This window comes from Grammomys surdaster, unplaced genomic scaffold (assembly GCF_004785775.1).
Source record: "Grammomys surdaster isolate TR1022 unplaced genomic scaffold, NIH_TR_1.0 127, whole genome shotgun sequence".
Classification (NCBI taxonomy): domain Eukaryota; kingdom Metazoa; phylum Chordata; class Mammalia; order Rodentia; family Muridae; genus Grammomys; species Grammomys surdaster.
Genome location: NW_021604585.1, coordinates 2384080 through 2403826, shown reverse-complemented (window position 1 = coordinate 2403826; position 19747 = coordinate 2384080). Strand labels below are relative to the sequence as shown.

General features: G+C 38.9%; 1 protein-coding gene across 2 annotated transcripts in view; it reads right to left on the bottom strand.

Moving 5' to 3' along the window:
* Positions 1-19747, bottom strand: part of Ppm1a (protein phosphatase, Mg2+/Mn2+ dependent 1A) — a 31322-nt gene that overhangs the window by 2604 nt on the left and 8971 nt on the right. For both annotated transcript variants that reach the window (XM_028789396.1, XM_028789403.1), the window contains exons 2-4: positions 6920-7773; positions 4702-4819; positions 804-912 (exon numbers count right to left, since the gene is read on the bottom strand). In XM_028789396.1, the coding sequence (XP_028645229.1) occupies positions 804-912; positions 4702-4819; positions 6920-7753 (1061 nt within the window). In that variant the 5' untranslated portion in view covers positions 7754-7773. The remainder of the gene's footprint in view (positions 1-803; positions 913-4701; positions 4820-6919; positions 7774-19747) is intronic.

Below are 19747 nucleotides of genomic sequence, written 5' to 3'. Positions count from 1 at the left end.
TATAATATAATATAATATAATATAATATAATATAATATAATATAATAAATATTTATTTATTTTAACCACCAGCTAGTCTTTCTTTAACACTCACTTACATGTGTGCGCATGTATATGGAGGTCAGGACAGTCTGCAGGAATCTGTTCCTCTCTTTCTATTATGATATAATAATTCATGATACATAGCCTTTGCTTTTCTTAACATCCCTTTAAAAAAACAAAACTCCTACAAAAAACTAAATGTTGAATACTTCCATAATAAGTATAGAAGTTAGTTTTTATTTTCATTTTATTTTAAAATCTGGCTATGTGTGGCAGTACAGGCCTATAATCTCAGCACGTTCACCTGAGGTGAGATTACTTGAGTTAGGAGCCACCCAGGACTATACAAGGAGATCATATCTCAAAAGGAAAAGAAAAAAATTTAACAAAAACAAGGACAACCCCCATCCTTAATGACAAAGCACTTGCCTAGCAAGCATGAGACTTTATGTTTCTGCAATACCACAAAACACCACACACACGCGCGCACGCACGCACACACACACACAGCTGTAGCCTCTACACTTCTAAAATTGACTTGGAAGCAACTTTCATAATTTCATTTAAATATTCCTTCACTATTACTATTATTCTTTGCTACCAAGCTTCCACTAAGGATGATCTGAGTACAAACAGTTGACAGTCAAATATTGATCCCCAATGCATTTCTGCCATCCCTAATACTGAAGAGGCTTCACAGACATCAGGAGTAAACGCAGGACTCTCCACACAACCGCCAAGAGTGTGCACAGCATACTCACTTGCTTGCCAAGTCACCCCCGGGGGGTAGGCTGGGGATGCTCTCACTGGCCAGCGTGCGCATCACATGGACTAAGTCAGGGACGCCTTCCCCCTGCTTCTTTACGATCTCTGGGAATCAGAAGTACTGTCTTTGTAAGTGTTATCAAAACTCATATTTTAAAACACTGAACAAAAAGTATCTTAGGTTATCACAGTTTTTACTTTTACTACACCTGAGATTTTCTAAGTATAAAATTAATTACTAATCTTCAAAACTTAAAGGACAAAGAATGCAGAAAAGAAAATATTTACTTCAACGACAAAAATGTGAAAAGGAAAAATACTACTAGTTTACTTGATCTATTACAAAAGATTCTTTTTTAAGATGCTGACTTACAGTTGAGAAGATCAATTCTTGTCCTTACACTGGATACAAATTTTCTGTACTTTACCCAATAAAATACATTGCACATATAAAAATAAACTCAAGACTTAAAAAATCCTTTAAGTATAGAACAATTTACATATTTGTCTCTATCATTTTAATCTATATTTTTATAGTTGCAGCATGACTTAAACAGCATGCACATTATATACTTGAACATCACTCTGCAGATCAATTTTCCTCTTTAAACGATATATACACAAATACCATTCATTCCCTTCCCTTGTTATTCAAGCAAGGCTTTAAATGAAAAAGGTCTAAATTTCATGACAAAAATAAAGCTGTACAGTTGGATTTCAAATTAGTTTAAAAGCATCTGGTTGCTAAGTGTACACTGTGTGGGGACCTACAGGTACAGTATTATTACCACAAACATCCCAAGTCATATACAAAGAGTCTTACTTCGACTCTAAACTAAGTACAAGGCATCATTGGAAACTTATTCTCAGGGCAAATTTCAGCTAAAGGCATTTGCAACTTTTTTGTTTCTCAACATTTACATTAAGAAATGGTATTTTCTTTGCCACCCAGGCAAGAAATTATCATTTTAGTTCTCCAAGTGTAAAAACCTTTGAAATTAACAATGCATACAAAAACTTGGTCATTCTCTGACCAAGCCTCTAACTTCACCAGTAAAGGCACAAGTTAAACAGACATTGCTACTCATAAAATCTCTTTAAGTGATTCAAATTGTCTTTCTAAAATAAAGGCCAAAGTTTAGCATCTATTATATTATTGTATGCCTTCTTTTCCTTAAAACAAACAAACAAACAAACAAACAAACAAAAAAACCAAAAAACAAAATAAAGCAGTTTTAAATCTGAACAAAAAGCAAGGATCTCAGATTCGGTTTGCCAAGTTCCTTTATTGTGTAATCTTTAACATTTTGGCATATTGATCTTCTACATGGTTCTAGTGCTGAAAATCTACTATACAAAAATAAAGGGATTTGATGCTTGCCTAAGCTACACAGGTTCACAATCTAACACTGCAACACACAACACAGTGTCTACTAAGCCAATACAATCATTTGGTTAGAGCTCTAGATACAAGAGAAATGAACACTGATGATAAATTCAACCAATGATGGTTTTGGTCCTAAATAAAATCCCCACTGTATTTGATGTAGCTTACATCTTCATGAAAATATGTTAGGATATTGTAATTGTGAAGAATACAGGAAAATAATTCATTTTAAGAATGAAAAAAGCTTTAGAAACAATTAGTATCCCTTATGTGATGAGGGACAATCATTTAAACTGAACAATTACACTATCCCTCTTCCTTAGGCTTCTCCAAAGTACTGAATGAGAAGAAAATCGATCATTTTAATTGTTCTTGGACTATACATTTCACAGACTGTAAAAGACTTGGTACTTTCATAAAGAATACGTATGTCATGAATGTTCCATGAACACAGACACAACCATAATCTGTGTCTCCCCACCTTCCTTAATAAAGTGTTCCCTCACATGTGCAACTTCAGGGAGCCAGGTCAGCAGCAGTGGTGGGGAGGTCATGCAGGTGAGTATATCTGAAGCTGGCCAAGGACCACAAGCACAGCATTCTGCTCACATATGGAAGGGATCTCTATCTGCACCCACTGCCTCAGTGAGGGTGGACACAGCAGCAGCAGAGGGGAGCACTGGCCTTTCCAGTGTTGTATACACACAAGCCAAAGAGGCTGACAGCACATCAGTGAGGCTTAGTAGCCATAACACTTCAGTCAAAGCAAGGATTTAAAAAAAGAAAAAAGTATTTGGTGCCTGCTTTAAAAGCTGTGTATCTTCATTTGAGACATACATCATTTACAGTGCAAGGTTACATTCTATGCCTTCAATAGCAGCACCTTTAACTAACATCATTTTCTCTCTAGTTGCATCTCAGAGCTAAAAATACCACTTAATTTGTGACATATTACCTTGAACTGCATGATAAAACACTTGAACATAGCAAAAATATCTACTATTAATGTAAACTCTGCCCAGATGGCAACTCTCACTTGATAGTATGAAATATAAAACTTATATTATATGTAGTGAATGTTTGATAATTCCACCAAAAACTTTAAAATAAAGCACGCTTAAAGAGAAAAATAGCAATTCATTCCTAAAACTGGATCTCACTTCATAGTAAAAATACTAAGATATTTATTATTTCTTTATACCATAAAATGTATGCCCAGATTAAAGTGCCAAAACATCAACATGAACTTACCCTATACATATTTTTTGGCTTCATATTTTTCTACTGATCAGCAGTTTAGAGCAATCACTCTTTAACATTCTAAGTACTTTGAACTGTTTTATCTACAAATAACATATTGAAATTACTTAAGATATGAAAAATTACAAGACCCTTAAAAATAGTGAGGAAAAATGCATTGACTAGTACACTCAAGGAATGGACCACTAAACAGTACAAACACAGACGTTAGCATACAAGCAGGGAGAGGGATAAGAACAAGACCTTCTCTAGAAACACTGACAACCAAAAACAAGCATTATGCTAATAAACAGATTACAAATGAAATCAAGCAATTGAAAGGGAGAAAATAAAATTAAGATGCACACTAATTTTAAAAATGAAGACACAATGAGATGCAATAACATGGCAGATTAATGCTTGCATGCCAATTATGGTATCAGAAGAGCCAAATGCACTTTTTTCCAAGGATGTTTTTGCTTATAGGGCCTGCATGGTCAATATGCATTGTGTATGTTCACACAGTGAACCTAGTGTGACCTAGTGAACCTTAAATTTGGTCCCCAGTTCCACAACCAAGTAACCAACAAGCCCCACCAACAAAAAATTTCTCCAAATATTTAAAAGCAATGCTTTTTTTTTGGTACAAACACTTTCCATTTGTTCTAAAGTGACCTGCGGAGATATCAGAATCACACTCGTGGGGTTGCAGGCTACTTTCTTGACTTCATCTGGGAAGTCCGGCCAGTTCTGCGCTGTAAACTCAAAATGTCCATGGCTTAGGAGTAAAGCCGTGAACCAGCTGAAAGCAAAGTTTAAAAGCTGTGGGATCTGACAGTTACTAAACATGTGACCTTCAAGTTCTCAAAACCAAATCAACAAAACAAAAGCACCCAAAATCTAACCAACCAAACACAGGTAATTAAAAATATTCCAGAGACTTGAAGTAAACGTACACATCTTTTCAGAGGAGAGGACACTCAAACAGGACAAATCAGGCTTTCCCGGCATGAAATTACTCCTGCCAGTAAGTTCGGCAAGAATCTTAGAGCCATGCTTCAGTCATTTGGAAGTTTCCTAAGTATAGTGCTCAGGCCCCAGCACACATCTAAATAAATGCTTACTGCAGAATGTCCTTTCCACTTTTACACACTAAGTACTACATGCTAAAGGCATGTAACCAACTAAAACCTTTCTAAAACGTTAGCCTTTGTATCGAAGATTTTGTTTTTTAAATAAAGCTACTTATTTTTTGTTAAATGATCCACCTTCTACTCTGCTTTCCAGGTACTTGTCCAGCTCTGCCTCCTTCTTCACCGCTTCTGCTGAGACTTTAGGTGCATTTGGAAAACAGATCAAAATCACACTCATGTTGTCTCGACTTCCCTGGGAAGAAAAGGTCAAGAAAATATTTGATTTTTCTTCTATTTTTTTAAACCTTGATTATCTTTATAACTTGGCAATTGTAAGGAGAGAAGTGGTAGGTATGAGGAAGGCCAGGTGCCTCCGTATAACCTATCAACAGCATCCAGAGGAATCGTTCCAGGTTACAGCAATGTGGGAATATAATACCTACCACATGGGTACTGTGCAGCCTCATATGCCATGAAACACAGTAGAGACTGTCAGTGCTGGCCTTTACAAATTTCACAAATTTACACTTGTGTAGGGTTAATGCATGTCTCTGAAGTACAAATACGTGCTCAAAAGGAAAACTAGATCAAGTTTTTTTTTTACTTTCTCCCAAGACAGGGTTTCAACAGAGACTTGGCTATCCTGGAACTCACTCTGTAGACCAGTCTGTCCTCAAACTCAGAGATCCACCTACCACTGCCTCATGCTGGGATTAAAAGGAGTGCGCCCACAAGTACAGCCCGAACTTTATACGTTTATAATCTGTATTATATATAATTTATGGAAAAACTAATCTTATTAAACAAATAATTCAAACAGTTTAATATCAAAGACAGGAAAATTATAAATGTGGCAAATGCTAAGGTACTGAATTATTTTAAAGCAGCATGAAAAATTTCATATAATTTCAATAACTTACTAAAATCCAAATTGGTGAATCCAATTCACCAAGTTTGTTTGTTTTTTTTCCCTTTGGTTTTTCGAGACAGGGTTTCTCTGTGTAGCCCTGGCTGTCCTGGAACTCACTCTGCAGACCAGGCTGGCCTCGAACTCAGAAATCTGCCTGCCTCTGCCTCCCAAGTGCTGTGATCAAAGGCGTGCGCCACCACCGCCCGGCTTCACCCCCCTTTTTTTTTTTTTTTAAAGTTAATATCACTTAACTCTCCAGCAAACCTACCAAAAGACTGCTGAGTCATACACTAAGCGGGACAAAGACCACATGTGCCTTGCTGTTGCTCATATCAAGATTCAGAAACAGGACACTAGCAGGCTGTTACTCTCTGTTGCCCTTTGGAAACTCACAGGCTGGATGTTGCATAAACTTAACTTCTGGTAGAATTAAGATTTTACACTGAACTGAATGTGTGGTCTGTTTTCCAGAAGTAAGTCATGGCACATCACTGACAAAGTAGAACACTGTGTGGCAGGAACAGCAGGACGGTAAGTCAAGGACCCTAGTTTTCTAGTCTGGATAGCTGGCGATTTAAGTCAGGAGCATGTTTTGACTATGGATTTATTATCTATCAGTCTAGAGTATACACATATACACATAAATCCTTGATTAATTTGATATTATCTATACTTTATAGCAACAGAAGTAAGCCTTGCTCCTACATCTGTCTGACTCACAGAACCTTCCTTCTCAGGCTTCAGTCCCCTGGGGCTCAACTAGCTCATCTATGTACACGATTCCTCCAACTGCCCCAGACAGAGTAATCTGTTTTTATATAACAAACAAAAGCTTACCTCAAGCTATGGATTCTCATACCAAGTCCTTCTGACTCCTCATCCGAGACAATTTGTACTGCACCATACCCAATACTCACTCATTTCTTTTTGTATGGATGCTATACTTACTGAGGTAGAGTTCCAGAGCATTTCTAGAACTTACAATACTAAGCTACAAATTTTCCCACCCTCTTTCTCATGCACTTCTGTAGTACTTACTATAAAGCCTAAGCACTTGGGGGCTGGAGATGGCTCGGTGGTTAAGAGTGCTGATTGATCTTCCAGAGGTCCTGAGTTTAATTCCTAGCAACCACATAGTGGCTCACAAGTGTCTGTAAACACTGTAATCTGATTCTCTTTCTAGTGAGCATGAGAATGAACACACACACACACACACACACGCACACACGCACGCACGCACGCACGCACGCACGCAGTACTCATGGGTAAGAACTAACCGTTTAGATACAACTCTTGTACACACTGGCTAATTTCCACAGTGTCCCCTTATTTTCACAGTTGATAAAGAGTATTATATTTTTGAGATCTACCGGCTATAAGATACTAAAGCGGAATAATAGTAACTAATGGCATAAAGTTGACTCAAGAAAAATGTCTGGCTACCTTATACAAACAGGTGTCGACTACTTCGTTGCAAACTTTCTCAAGGTCATCAGTGACTTCAAGTCTGGATCTCACAAAGTCACAGAGCTCTTCATTTCCCATGACATCCCAGATACCATCACACGCAAGAATGATGAACTGATCGTCTTCTTCAGACCTTTCAATATCGTGGACTTCGGGCTCTGGTGAGACAAGCTGCTCTGTGGGACCTTTTCCATGGACACATTTGTAATCAAAATCCCCAAGGGCCCTCGATACAGCCAGAGAGCCATTCACACGCTGAATCATCACCGAGCCCCCTGCATTCTGAATTCGTTCTTTTTCCAGGGGATTACTTGGTTTATGGTCTTGTGTGAAGAAGTGAACTTTTCTATTCCTACAAAGTAAACCTCTCGAGTCTCCACAGTTAATGAAATAAGTATGTTGGGGAGAAATTAAGACACCCACAGCTGTTGACCCACTTCTATCTGCACCATGTTTCTTCTCTGACATAACTCTCATGTGTTCATCAATCTCCAGAAAACCTGTTCTGATTCCATTCTTTACGTTTTCCACAGAAGGTGCTCCTGCAGACCCTTTAAAATCCTGGTTATTGGTGATGTGATCTAACAAGTGCTCACAGCAGTATTTGGCAACCTGAGAACCAGCATGCCCATCATATACAGCAAAGAATGACCATGTCTCAAGTCCACTTGGCAAACCGATCACAGCAGTGTGTGCATCCTCCATTTCAACTCGCCAACCTTGCATGCTGCTTAGGCCGTAACGCAACCCATTCCCCTGCCCCTGGGCATTATGCTTTTCCATCTTTGGCTTGTCTAAAAATGCTCCCATTATGACTTGATCCTTTCGGTCTGTAAAAGAAGAGAAATAAGAGAGTCAGTAACTCTCTTTGAAACAAAACATATGTCCAACAGTCTTTATGCAAAATCTACAAGATACAAGGAAGCTGGAAAAATCACAGGCTGTGTTGCTGACTTGGAATGTGGAGATGAACAAAAACAGGGAAAGGCTGATCAAGTAAGTATAGCTCAACTAGGCAAGCAGAGGGAACTAAATCATCAGGAAAAGGAGAGCTTGTATACCTCTCTGTGATACACCAAGGAGGCCCAGCAGGCACTCAAGATGTGCAGTCTTGAAATTTATTTTTGTAAATCAAGAAAAAGACAAATTCCTAGAACATAAAAGTATCTACTACCACAGATACCTTGGCTGAAGACTCAGTTTGGTTCCAAGCTACTTAGTTTGTTTCCACAATTACTCACACTGGTCCACATCGTTCTTTAAACACTTGCACATCCAATCTCCTTAGCTGGAGCCCCCCGCAAACCTCTTTACTACCAGAAGAACTACACCGGTATCTTTCCTTTAAAGTCTACTTCAGATTTACTTCCTTCATCAGACTTGCCAGTCTTGATAAGACCAGTCAGTTATTAAAGGAGTCAACTTCAATTTTCATGTTGTAATACATTAAATGACAAATTTTACTACACAGAATAAAGTTAATCTGATAATTAAACTAATCATTATTATGCTCTGAGGACCCTAGGAATAAATCATAAGAGGCGCCTAGGTTGGCTCTTCTAATCTGATCGAAGACTTAGCCAGATCCATGGTCTGGAATGAACTCACACAGGCAGACACAGTACGTCAAGATCGAGGATGGTCCTTGCTCAAGTAGCATTTTAGTAATGCAGACTTCAGTCCAAATAATCAAATGAGTCACACACTACAGAAAAAGCTTAAAGCAGCATACAATACCAAAGAGAGGAAGGAGGTTGAGGAGCTGCATATAAATAAGGGTGAAAGACAGTCTCCAGGTGAATAAGCATGAAGTTTTCAAACTAGGGGACTCAAGCGCCAGTGACTAATAAACTGAGAAATGGCATGGAAAGCCCCCAGAGAAGTAAGGAATTTTGTTTTGCAGCAATTATCCCTCCCACCTTTTCCTTTTGCTGATCAATTCCTACACAGGGACTGAAAAACTGAATTAACCGATTTCCCCTTGTGTGCACATGTACGGCAAAACTCAAAAGATTAAATTTAAAACATTCCCATGTGATTTATAAGGCATATCAAAGTTCCAAATCCTGGGGGTGGGGGAAGAATTAGATGGAGGAGTACATAAGGTATTATGGATTGGTTAAAAGCCAGGTCTGCGGCTCATGCCAATAATCCCAGTAGAGGCAGGTGGTCCCTTCACCTCCTGCAAAAAAATATGCAAGGGAAAAGAAGCCAGAGGATAAGAGCCAGTGAGAAGAATGGGCTCCAGTCTACAACTGGAAATACTGAGGAGGAAGTGTCTCTCACTGAAGTGGGGGAGCGGTGGGGGTAAGTAAGGCTCAAACTAAAGTTCATTTAATAGACAAACCAACAAGAAAAATCAGGAACCACATACTCCTGCCCTAAGATTTTTCCAACATCAAGCCCTAAAGAATACAAACTCCGAAATTAGACTCCTAGGTTCAACTCTGGCTTTACTTGTTAATAACAGTGTGACCACAGTAAGTGTGAGACCACTAACTTTTCTGAATTTGTTTTCTTCATCTGTGCAATAAAGTGTTAATCTTTCTTTTCTTTCTTCTCCCCTGCCCCCTTTTTAAAAAAACAAACAAAATAAAAAGTCTGAACATAGTAATATACTTTTTGGCGTGGTAGAGACTCATGCTAGGTTAACTATTCTATCCATAAGCTACACATTTATCCCGTGTAACACACCTTAAAACATACTATAAACACATTAATAGTAAACAGGGGTGAGGAGGGCAATGTCATCTCTTGCCTAGCTGGCAGTATCAAAAGTTGGGATGAATGTGGGGAAACCAAACTCCAGTGATTCTAATAACAGCAAAATGCATAACATGTCAGCTCAGGGATCCTAGTGACCTATTCCAGAGTAATGTGCTATTAATGGCAGATAATGCCCAGGTTATAGAGTCACCTTTGTGGTTGTCTGTCTTGCAGTAAGGCAACAAAAGTAAGCAAATACCATTACTCCAAGTGAATGTTCCAAGCGCAATTGCATACATCAGGATTCTTACTATAGTTAAAGAACTGGGAATACATCATCTTATACTGTCCCATCTGAAAGATAATGTGTACAGTGATCATTCCTAAGAGCTGTAAAAGCAAACCTCAGAAATAACTTGCCTCTGAAAAGGTAGAATAGATAGTAAGGGGAGAGCACTTAACAGACAATTGATTCTATCACACAACAAAAGACAGTATGTTGAGAAATGCAGCAAAGCAGTTCTGTGTGCATACACAGAGAGCACCGGGACTCTCTTCACTGTGCTCTCCAGCACTGAGCCTAACAGCAGAGACTCAACAGCATGTCATACTGTACTAGCTTCCCTCTCTCTGGGAAGAAAAGGGAGTGTGGGTTAGGAAGCAAGTCTGGCTGTACTGAAGGGACAAGGGGGGTTGGAGAACACTGCTTCCTCTAAAGTATACTCAACAGTTACCTCTACCAACAAGTCCAAAGAAAACCAAACCAAAACATGTTTTAAAAGCACATGGAATTCTCTTAAAAAGTAGCCTATAGCCCGCACCCTCACCTCTCAGCAACTAGACAAGATATTGTGAGTTATTTCATCCTTAGAAGTAAGAGACATGGTGTCAAGCAGTGCACGCCTTCAGTCCCAGCACTCAGTAGGCAGAGGCAGGTGCATCTCTGAGTTCAAGACTAGTCTAATAGTCTAGTCTACAGTTGGTTACAGATAACCCTGTCTTAAAAAAGCAAGATCTCATGTTTATTGGGTGCATGTGGGGGAGGGGTACCACCTAAGCACTTAAGTCTTTATGCCAATCCTGGCATATTATACTTCTACCTTACTAACAAAGACACTAAGCCACTAAGTTTCCTACTAAAGGCCTACAGCAGCTTGCCTCATCCGGACATTAGTCCACCTAGCTAGCGGGATGTGTGAATCATGATTAAGATAACTTGGATGACTATTTACACTAGCATCCTTCAATTTCCCCATCTGTACAATGGGTATCAATACTAAACTTCTGAATGACGTTTCAAATCAGAGACCCTGGCAAAATGGAGGCACTTTTCTGGCAAAATGATCCTAATTACTACTATATTCCTGTTAAGAGAGCTGTGATGTTGCCTAACAGAGATCCTGCTCTGCCCTTTCAAAGCAAGTGCAGGACTTATTTACCAAATACACATATGAAACTACTAAACAAATTAATTCCTCAAGACAAAAGTAGGCAATTCAGAAACCTTATTTACTTCGAGTCTGAATAACTTACAGAAACCTAGTAGTTAGGCAATAAGCTATATAAAACTCTGTCTGATGTAACCGTCATGTCATGAAGTCTTCAGATAAAACTATTGCATACATCAACAGCTAAACAGTATTCTACTTGGTCCAATTATTAAATGAACAGGGGTGGGGGAATGGGGGACGTAAGCTGCAGAAGATTCATTAGACCATGGAAGTTCACTCAGATTCTGAGTCTAACATCTACTTGGGTACACACTGGGACATATCATAAGTATTAGCAAGCGGGGCAGTGGCGGCGCACGCCTTTAATCCCAGCACTTGGGAGGCAGAGGCAGGTGGATTTCTGTGTTCGAGGCCAGCCTGGTCTACAGAGTGAGTTCCAGGACAGCCAGGGCTACACAGAGAAACCCTGTCTTGAAAAAAAAAGTATTAGCAGCTGATTCAAAACAAAGTGCTACAGTGAATTTGAGTCTTTTAAAAGGAAACCAACCTCTAAACTGAAAACTTTCTACTTATTAAAGGTCAACCACTGCCTGCTTTTTCCTGCATAGAACCAAGCCCAGGACCCACTGTATGACACACAGTCATAGCTATGTAGGACTGACTACCTGATGCCTCAGTAGTTTGTCCCTCTAAGAGGGGGTAATGTAATCATCTACTAGTCAGGAGGCTTAACTCACTATGAAACAAACTGAATAGGAGTTTTAACAAGCTTCATATACTTTACTGTTGACCCTGTAAGAAGTGTAGTAGCAAACATGGAAAAAGTTGACTGCTCATTAAAGAGTACAACAGATAAATAAGCGGATACTATTTATGCTTTGCTATGCTATGCTCTACTCAACTATACCATAATAATGGAACCCCATTGTTAGCCCCTAACTAACAAAGTATTATCCATTTTGGAAAGTCGGTGTATAGTGTGGGTATTTATGGTGGGGGTTGTGAGACTCAAGACATACTCAAATTAACTAAAGATCACTGCTTAACTGGCATAGCCACACAGGAAGGATGCTGGGAATCAGAGAGCCCCTGACGATCATTAAAATAGATATGGTTATAAAAATGGGTACATCCGGAACAGATCTAGATAGCCGCCTGAAGTTGGAAAGAAAGTTGACAGAGAAGTGCATAGTAAGAGGCAAGAAGTTTCTCAGGGAAAGAGGGGGAGGGCAGGGAGACACTGGCTAAAAGCATAGGAAGCAATGCACAACATGGCAAAATGTGAGTTATACACAGGGGGATGCAAAATAGAAATGTAGTAGTGCCATCAGATTTTTACATTTTACATAGCTCATCAGTGCTTATGTCTAGATGAACTTTGTCCTCGGCTGGCTTCTGGAGTGTATACTGAATAGTATTAGGCAACACATGAACAGCTGCAGTTCACTGAAGCAACATACACTACTTGCAGTCCCATCTCTGAAAAGGATAATTTCAACCACACAAAGCCATGATTAATTAAGGCAGTTACCTCAAGGCTGCCCAGAGAAATGGGAGGGAAAAGTGCATAAAAACTAAAGCAAATTGGGAGTAAAGAGCTTACAAGAAGAACATAAAACAGAAACACATCTATATTTACAAATGCAATTCTGATATAAATACAGAAGCAAACTGTCAACAAGCTGTCATCAACAAGAAGGCAGAAGAAAAGAGAGGCAAGGCTGAGACAAGGATCCAGATTTCTAAGCGGACACTTCAATTCTACAAGCCATCACATGTACAAGGAAATGAAGTGTTCAAGACAATCAAGTGCTCAAGGTTCTGAGAGAACAAATACAACATCAAAAACCAACTTCCTTCAGAGTTAACATTGTTCTCTCTCTCTACAAGTCATTTCCTAAATACCTGTACTTCCAAGATGGAGGAAAAATCTAAACTAAAGGAGACACACACACACCACAAATGTGTGGCATCTTATACATAAAAGGCTGTGTCTTTCATCAAAAATCAAAAAGGTAGACTGTATTAGCTACAAATTAGAACCTACCCTGAACAATGTTGTCATTCTAAAAAGGCATACTGAAAATAGTTTTCTGAAGATGGAAAACAGTTGCAATGGAGATTACATGGGAGTGGTGGTCAGCAAATGGTTAAACTCCTTCCAGAACTCATCCTGGCATACATTTTTCTACAAGTTTTTATTAAAAATTGTGATATCATTTACTACAGAAAGATGAATCTGTAAGAAAAAGATTTTAAGTAGTTAAAAAATTAAGACTGTCAACAATAGTAGCAATCTGACCTCCACAAGTTGTTGGCCCTCCCCAATGACAGGCATGCCTGCATTCTCTGCTGCTGCAGGACCAAGGCTGAGTTAGTTCACTTTACCTGCCCCACACCACAGCGTCATCGTGTTGTTACTCCATAAGGAGAACACTACTGCTACAATCTAATTAGCAGCAGAAAATCGGAGGCTTTAGTTCAATTCTGAGTCCACATGACTGCTTCATTTCAAAGAAGCAAAACAAAATGATACCTGTTGTGGGCTGAATAACAACTCTGGCCTTAAGAGGCCTAATTTTGGAGGTCAGAAAAAGACGGTCTTTGCAGAGAAGAGTTAAGGAATTTGAGATAGGAAAGTGATCCTGGCCGATCCATGTCTACATGTCCTTAGAGGACTAAGAAAATAACTGGCACACACAAGTCACCTGACAGAACACAAACATCTGAGGATGGGTGCCTCGCTGCTGGGAGCCATGTAAGGAGTAGAATGCAAACAGCCACGGAAGGTGAGGAAAGCCACAGGAATGAGCCCATTCCTGCAATACCCTGACTCTGATCTAGACCTAGTGAAACCTACTTGACACTCGAACTAGTCTAAAGTGCTTTAAAGCAAAGTTTATAGTCATTTATTAAGTCAGCTGGGAGAACTGAACGCCCAGGATTCAAGTGCTTCTACTGGCCAAGATGGTAATCTGCATTGACTGCAATAAGCAACAGGAGAAAACCAGTGAGGACCCTTCTAAAGACTTGTCTACATAATTCAGTCTGTCACTTTAAATTCCAAGGGGAAAATATGAATGGTACCCAGATACTCTAGCAAGCAGAGAGGTAACTAGTTACACTACTTAATCTTTAAGTAGAAAGCAGAAACAAAATTGTAGAACCATTAAACGGGAACATATTTGGAAATTTCCTACCAACTGTGCTAGAAGGTGCTATGCATAGCAGCAGGAGAGAAAACTCATGGTCATCAATGGACTTACTCCATGGTAGATCCTGAATGTTACAAAACCAAACTATCAGGCAAGATGTGCCCACTGGTACAATAATTTTGGTGGTGGTGGGGGGCAAGGATGATGACAACTACTTTCTGAACGAATCTGAGGCTTGTTCCACTGGAGGGAAGTGATACCTCACCTCATTATAAACCTAGTCAAGAGCCCAGGGCTGAAGAGGTCATAAATCCTAGGGTAGAAGTTTGCAACTCCTCTAGGAGTTGAACGACCCTTTCACAGAGGCTGCTTTAGAAAACACAGATATTTACAAGTACTCAGCAATGTGTTGACTTTCATTTACTTGAGAAAAAAATGCATAAAAAATTTTAAAAGCCTGGTTTGTGAAACATGAAAAATAAGAAAAATGAATCATTAACAAAGCTAAGAAAAGGGCTGGAGAGATGGCTCAGCGGTTAAGAGCACTAACTGCTCTTCCAGAGGTCCTGAGTTCAATTCCCAGCAACTATATGGTGGCTCACAACCAACTGTAATGGGATCTGATGACCTCTTCTGGTGTGTCTGAAGATAGCAATGGTGTACTCATATATATATAAAATAAATAAATAAATAAATCTTAAAAAAAAAACAAACCTAAGAAAATAAATTTAGGAGATAAAAAACACTGCAACATTTTAGCCAGCATGAGAGGAGCTGGGAGAAGCAAGCAATGTACCTAGGGAAGGAGACCTGAGGAAAACATGCCACCAGTGAGTAGATGGAGAGGCTGCGGACTGAGCCGACCCAGTGTCAACTAGCACACTGAAGAAAAGCAAACATCAGGGAGAAACCAAACGAGGAACGAACCAATATAAGTACAAGGTAAACATAAACACACTGCTGGCGCAGTGGACTGTCTGTCATCTACAAAGTTCACACTCAAGAGCTGCACAGCCCAATCAAAAAATAAAACTGTAAACAAAAAACATCTTTATTTTTTGTTGTACTCAACAGCTATTTGGAGACATAGTTCTGATAATCACAAAATAAAATTTTGTAGAAACTGGACAACAAAGCCTAATTTGATAAAAATGAAATTCAGTAGTATAATGATTCAGATAAACTCCTCTTCATAAGAGACAAATTAGCTTGCTTTCAGACTTCTTTGTAGTATCAAATAGGCCATGCTACAATAATGTCTGTATATTTTGTAGCTAAAGAAGCATATTCCAACAATTTTATTATTATGCAAATATGTTCATTAATAAACAAAAAATCAAGTTAAATGTGATTATAAATCACCAAGGAGCATTCATTTTACAAACAATAGCTATGGGTCAATCAGAGATTCTATCAATATATTATTTCCTTAAAAGTTCAAAGGAGCCGGGCAGTGGTGGCGCTCGCCTTTAATCCCAGCACTTGGGAGGCAGAGGCAGGCAGATTTCTGAGTTCAAGGCCAGACTGGTGTACAGAGTGAGTTCCAGGACAGCCAGGGCTACACAGAGAAACCCTGTCTCGAAAAAAAAAAAAAGAAAAGAAAGAAAAAAAAGTTCAAAGGAGCCAGGTGTGGACACATGCCTTTAATCCCAGCACTTAGGAAGCAGACACAGGCAGATCTCTTAGGTGGCCAACCTGAGGCTAGTTTGGTTTATACAGCAAGTTCCAGGCCAGGAGAGGCTATAGTGAGACCATCTCAAAAAACTCAAAGGAGTTCAAGGGAAAAAGTACAACTATAACATACCCTAAAATAATCTGACCAAATTCATTCTTTGGTAATTCATATTTAAGATCAATGACTAAACAATGTGATTAGAACAATTCCTGGGGGTGGGGGAACAAGATAGTCTTCTTGTTACCTAGCAATGTCTGGAAAGACTTGTTAATACAGTGAGAGACAAAGAGATACAAAATGATACAGAGCAGATCGTCTTCAACAACTACTGAAAACCTAACATTCACACATGAAAAGAAATTGTCAGCTTACAGGGATATAGAAATCATAACAATTTGTCATTTAGAAAATTAAGATAAAACAGTAATAAAAATTAAAAATGTGAAGCTGGATATGGTAGCACATTCAGCATCTGGGAGGCTGAGGTAGAATATCAAGTTCAAGAGCCTGCCTGGGCAACACAAGGCGACCTTTAAGGAGGCTTTGGAATAAAAGACTTAGATTCATTATGAAGGTGGTTATCATCTCATTTTAGTGGACTCAATAAAATCACAAGTAGGCCTCTGGTTCACAGACCTTGAAGAAATTTCAAAATACATCTGGAAAAACAAACATGAATGGCCCCCACACTCCGAGGATCACCAATCACACCATCAGGGTGTGTGAGAGGCGAGGCGGTCCTGAAGCAGGCGAACCTGAGGAGTGAGACAGAGCTGAGACTTCAGGGAGGAACTGAAGGACAGGAATCTGTTCAGCAATGGTGACAACAGCTGGCCTTCTCCACCCTTGCAGTGGGAAGCTACCTCCTACCTTATAAAGAAACAAGAGTAAAGACTTAAATCACAAATTTAATAACAAAGCCATCCCAGTCCACCTGGAACGTCTCTCTGACCTGAGGGTAGGTAAGAGCTCTCTAAGCACGGCAGTAACGGAGCAAGGGGAAAGAAAGACAAAGGCCAGAAGACTTCTGCAACTGAACGGACTCATACTTAGTTCATACACCTGTAGGGACGTGTTTAACGGTGCATACTTCTGAGACAGGAAGGTCACACATTGAGGACAGCAAGACCCTATCTCAAAAACAAAATAACACAACAGCAATACCAACAAAAAATTCTGAAAGGCAAGCAAAAGTACCTGCAATATATGAAACAAAACATTCCTAAAATATGTAAAAAAGGCTCTTTTAAGACAAGAACTACTGATTTATCATTTTCAGACTGAGTCTACCATAGCCAAGGGCCTGGAGCTGACTGAGGCCTAAAACAGCTTCAAGTCCTAATCCTCCTACATCCACCCCTGGGAAGAACAAAACATTTCAAAGAAAATGAAATGGAAAAAAGGATATGAACAGGTAATTAAATGAATAAATAAAAAAAATAGATAATACATGGAACAATTATCAACTTCAGTAGTCATTATACACAAATATTTTTCACATATTACCTTCTTTTAGAAAAAGTTTTTTGGATTTATTTATGTACATATGTTTTGTCTGAATGTATGTATGTGTGCTCAGTGCTCTTGGAGGTCACAAGAGGGTGTCAGATCCTGTTCGTGAGCTCTTGGGTTGAGCTAGCCCCAAGCATATTACCTGGGCCATCTATCTCTCCAGCTTTCTTGAAGGTTATTCATAATTCTCATTACTGGAAAAGGAGTTTTGGTTTTGGTTTTTAAAGCATTTCATACAGATAGACTGGGGTCATTCTAAAGGATATGCAAGCTATATTAATGAACAATCTGTAGATATAGGCTCTACGGCATATAAGATGCATAGCCTCAAGCCCAGAGCATATTAACTCCCTCTGCTCCCACGTTCCCTGGCTTAAGGCAATAGCAGAGTTCTCTAGCATGATTTGTTGCACAGATGCTCAAAGCCAGTAAAGTGTGGTACCTCATCTACAGTGAGTCAAATCTCATTCAGCAAATGTTCTAACAGCTCGTGTTTTCTAAATACTTTATTTATATTAAAGAGAAATCTGTCCCACCTCCCTTGGAACTGGAGTTACAGATGACTGTGAGCCACCGTGTGGGTGCTGGGCACGCCTGTGTTAGTGACACAGATTTCCCTGCATGGTCTATTAGTTGGCAGTTTACAAAGCCAAATGTCACACTAATTTCCTTCCCAGATTTATATTTTCTCAAATTTCTCTTGACTCAATTATTTTTTTAAAACAAAAACAAAATAAAAATTAAAACAAAACAATGTAACCTGCAGATTAACTAGTTAAAAATCAATATTAACTTTCTCCTTCTTAAAGTCATTTATAAAAGTTAAATGAAGATGTATATGGAAGTCTTTTACAAAGTATCCTTATAAAGTATATTATAAACCTGTTTCCATTAAAAGCTCAATTTAAATCAGGTAACTTTAACCATTAAGATAAAGAACCTCAAAAAAATGAACCCCTATCACTTTATCCTTAAAAAAACAAAATATTCAAAATATTCAAAATATTCAAAATATACAAAATATACAAAATATTCTAGGTAATATTTCTGAAACAAAGAATTAAATATCTGCAGGAAAATATAACATATGTACAAAGATAACAAAATAATAACAATTATTTTGTAATTGATGGGGAAGAGAGGTAAAAGCCTACTTTCATCATTTCTTTAAAAAAAACTGCATAAATGTGGATTTATATGGAAGTCTTTTACCAAGTGTCCTAAAAGTTATAACAAATAGTATACACTTTATAAATCTGTATAAATCTGTTTCTATTACAAGCTCAATTTAAATCAGGCAACTTTAATTGTTAAAACAAACAAACAAATTCCACTTGCTCTAAGAAAATAGAGAAGTCTTGGTCTAAGAAAATAGAGAACCTTTGTTAGGAGAGATGGCTTAGCAATCAAGAGAACTGACTACTCTTTCAGAGAACCCTAGTTTGGTTCCCAACACCCACATGGCAGCCCACCACTGTCTGTTTAATTCCAAGATCTGACACCCCCCATATACAGACATACAAGTGGACTAAACACTCATACACATAAAATATACTGTCCTTATTTTTCACACTGAGTCATTTTCTAATTAGCTCTATTTTGCTGGCTAATGACAGATTCCCAACACTACACAGTATGGGTAGCATCCAGACCAGGGTTCCTCTAACAAGGAAACCCAGAAGGATGCAATTGAGCCTGAGCCCTCTGGGAGACTTACTATATGGCTGTACTACTCTAAACGGGTTCCACCCTGAATACCTTGGATGAGACTATCAGATTACTGCTCACCTATTCATTCTAGAAAAAGAATCTTAAGGGAACGAAGTATCAGATACCTATTTGGTTTATTTATCACTGTATGACTGAGATTCATACTCATCTTTTTAAAACTTTATCACATTACATCTTTGTCAAGTGTTCCTCTGCCCTCCCCCTTTCTCTCAGGGTCTCACTATGTAGCCCTGGCTAGTCTGGAACTTGTGTAGACCAGGCTGGCCTTTATAGGTGTGCCCATATTGCCTAGCTTTATTCTTCTCTTCAACAACCTCCCTTGTATTCTACTGTCGAAAATCCAGTGTCTGTGAAAAGCCACTGGAATCCTGTTCTTACCACTCTACTCTTCCACACCTCAAGCAATGCTCCTCTATTTACCCATCTACCTTGCAAGTCTGCCTTACTGAACCTGGGTGGAAAGGAGAGTCCCTGAATCCAAGCCTGAGAGCTGCAAAGGGAAACATTTCAGTGAAACTCAGGAAAGCCTGAGTAGCAGAAGTAGGAGAAAAAAAACGGGAAGGTTACAACAGTA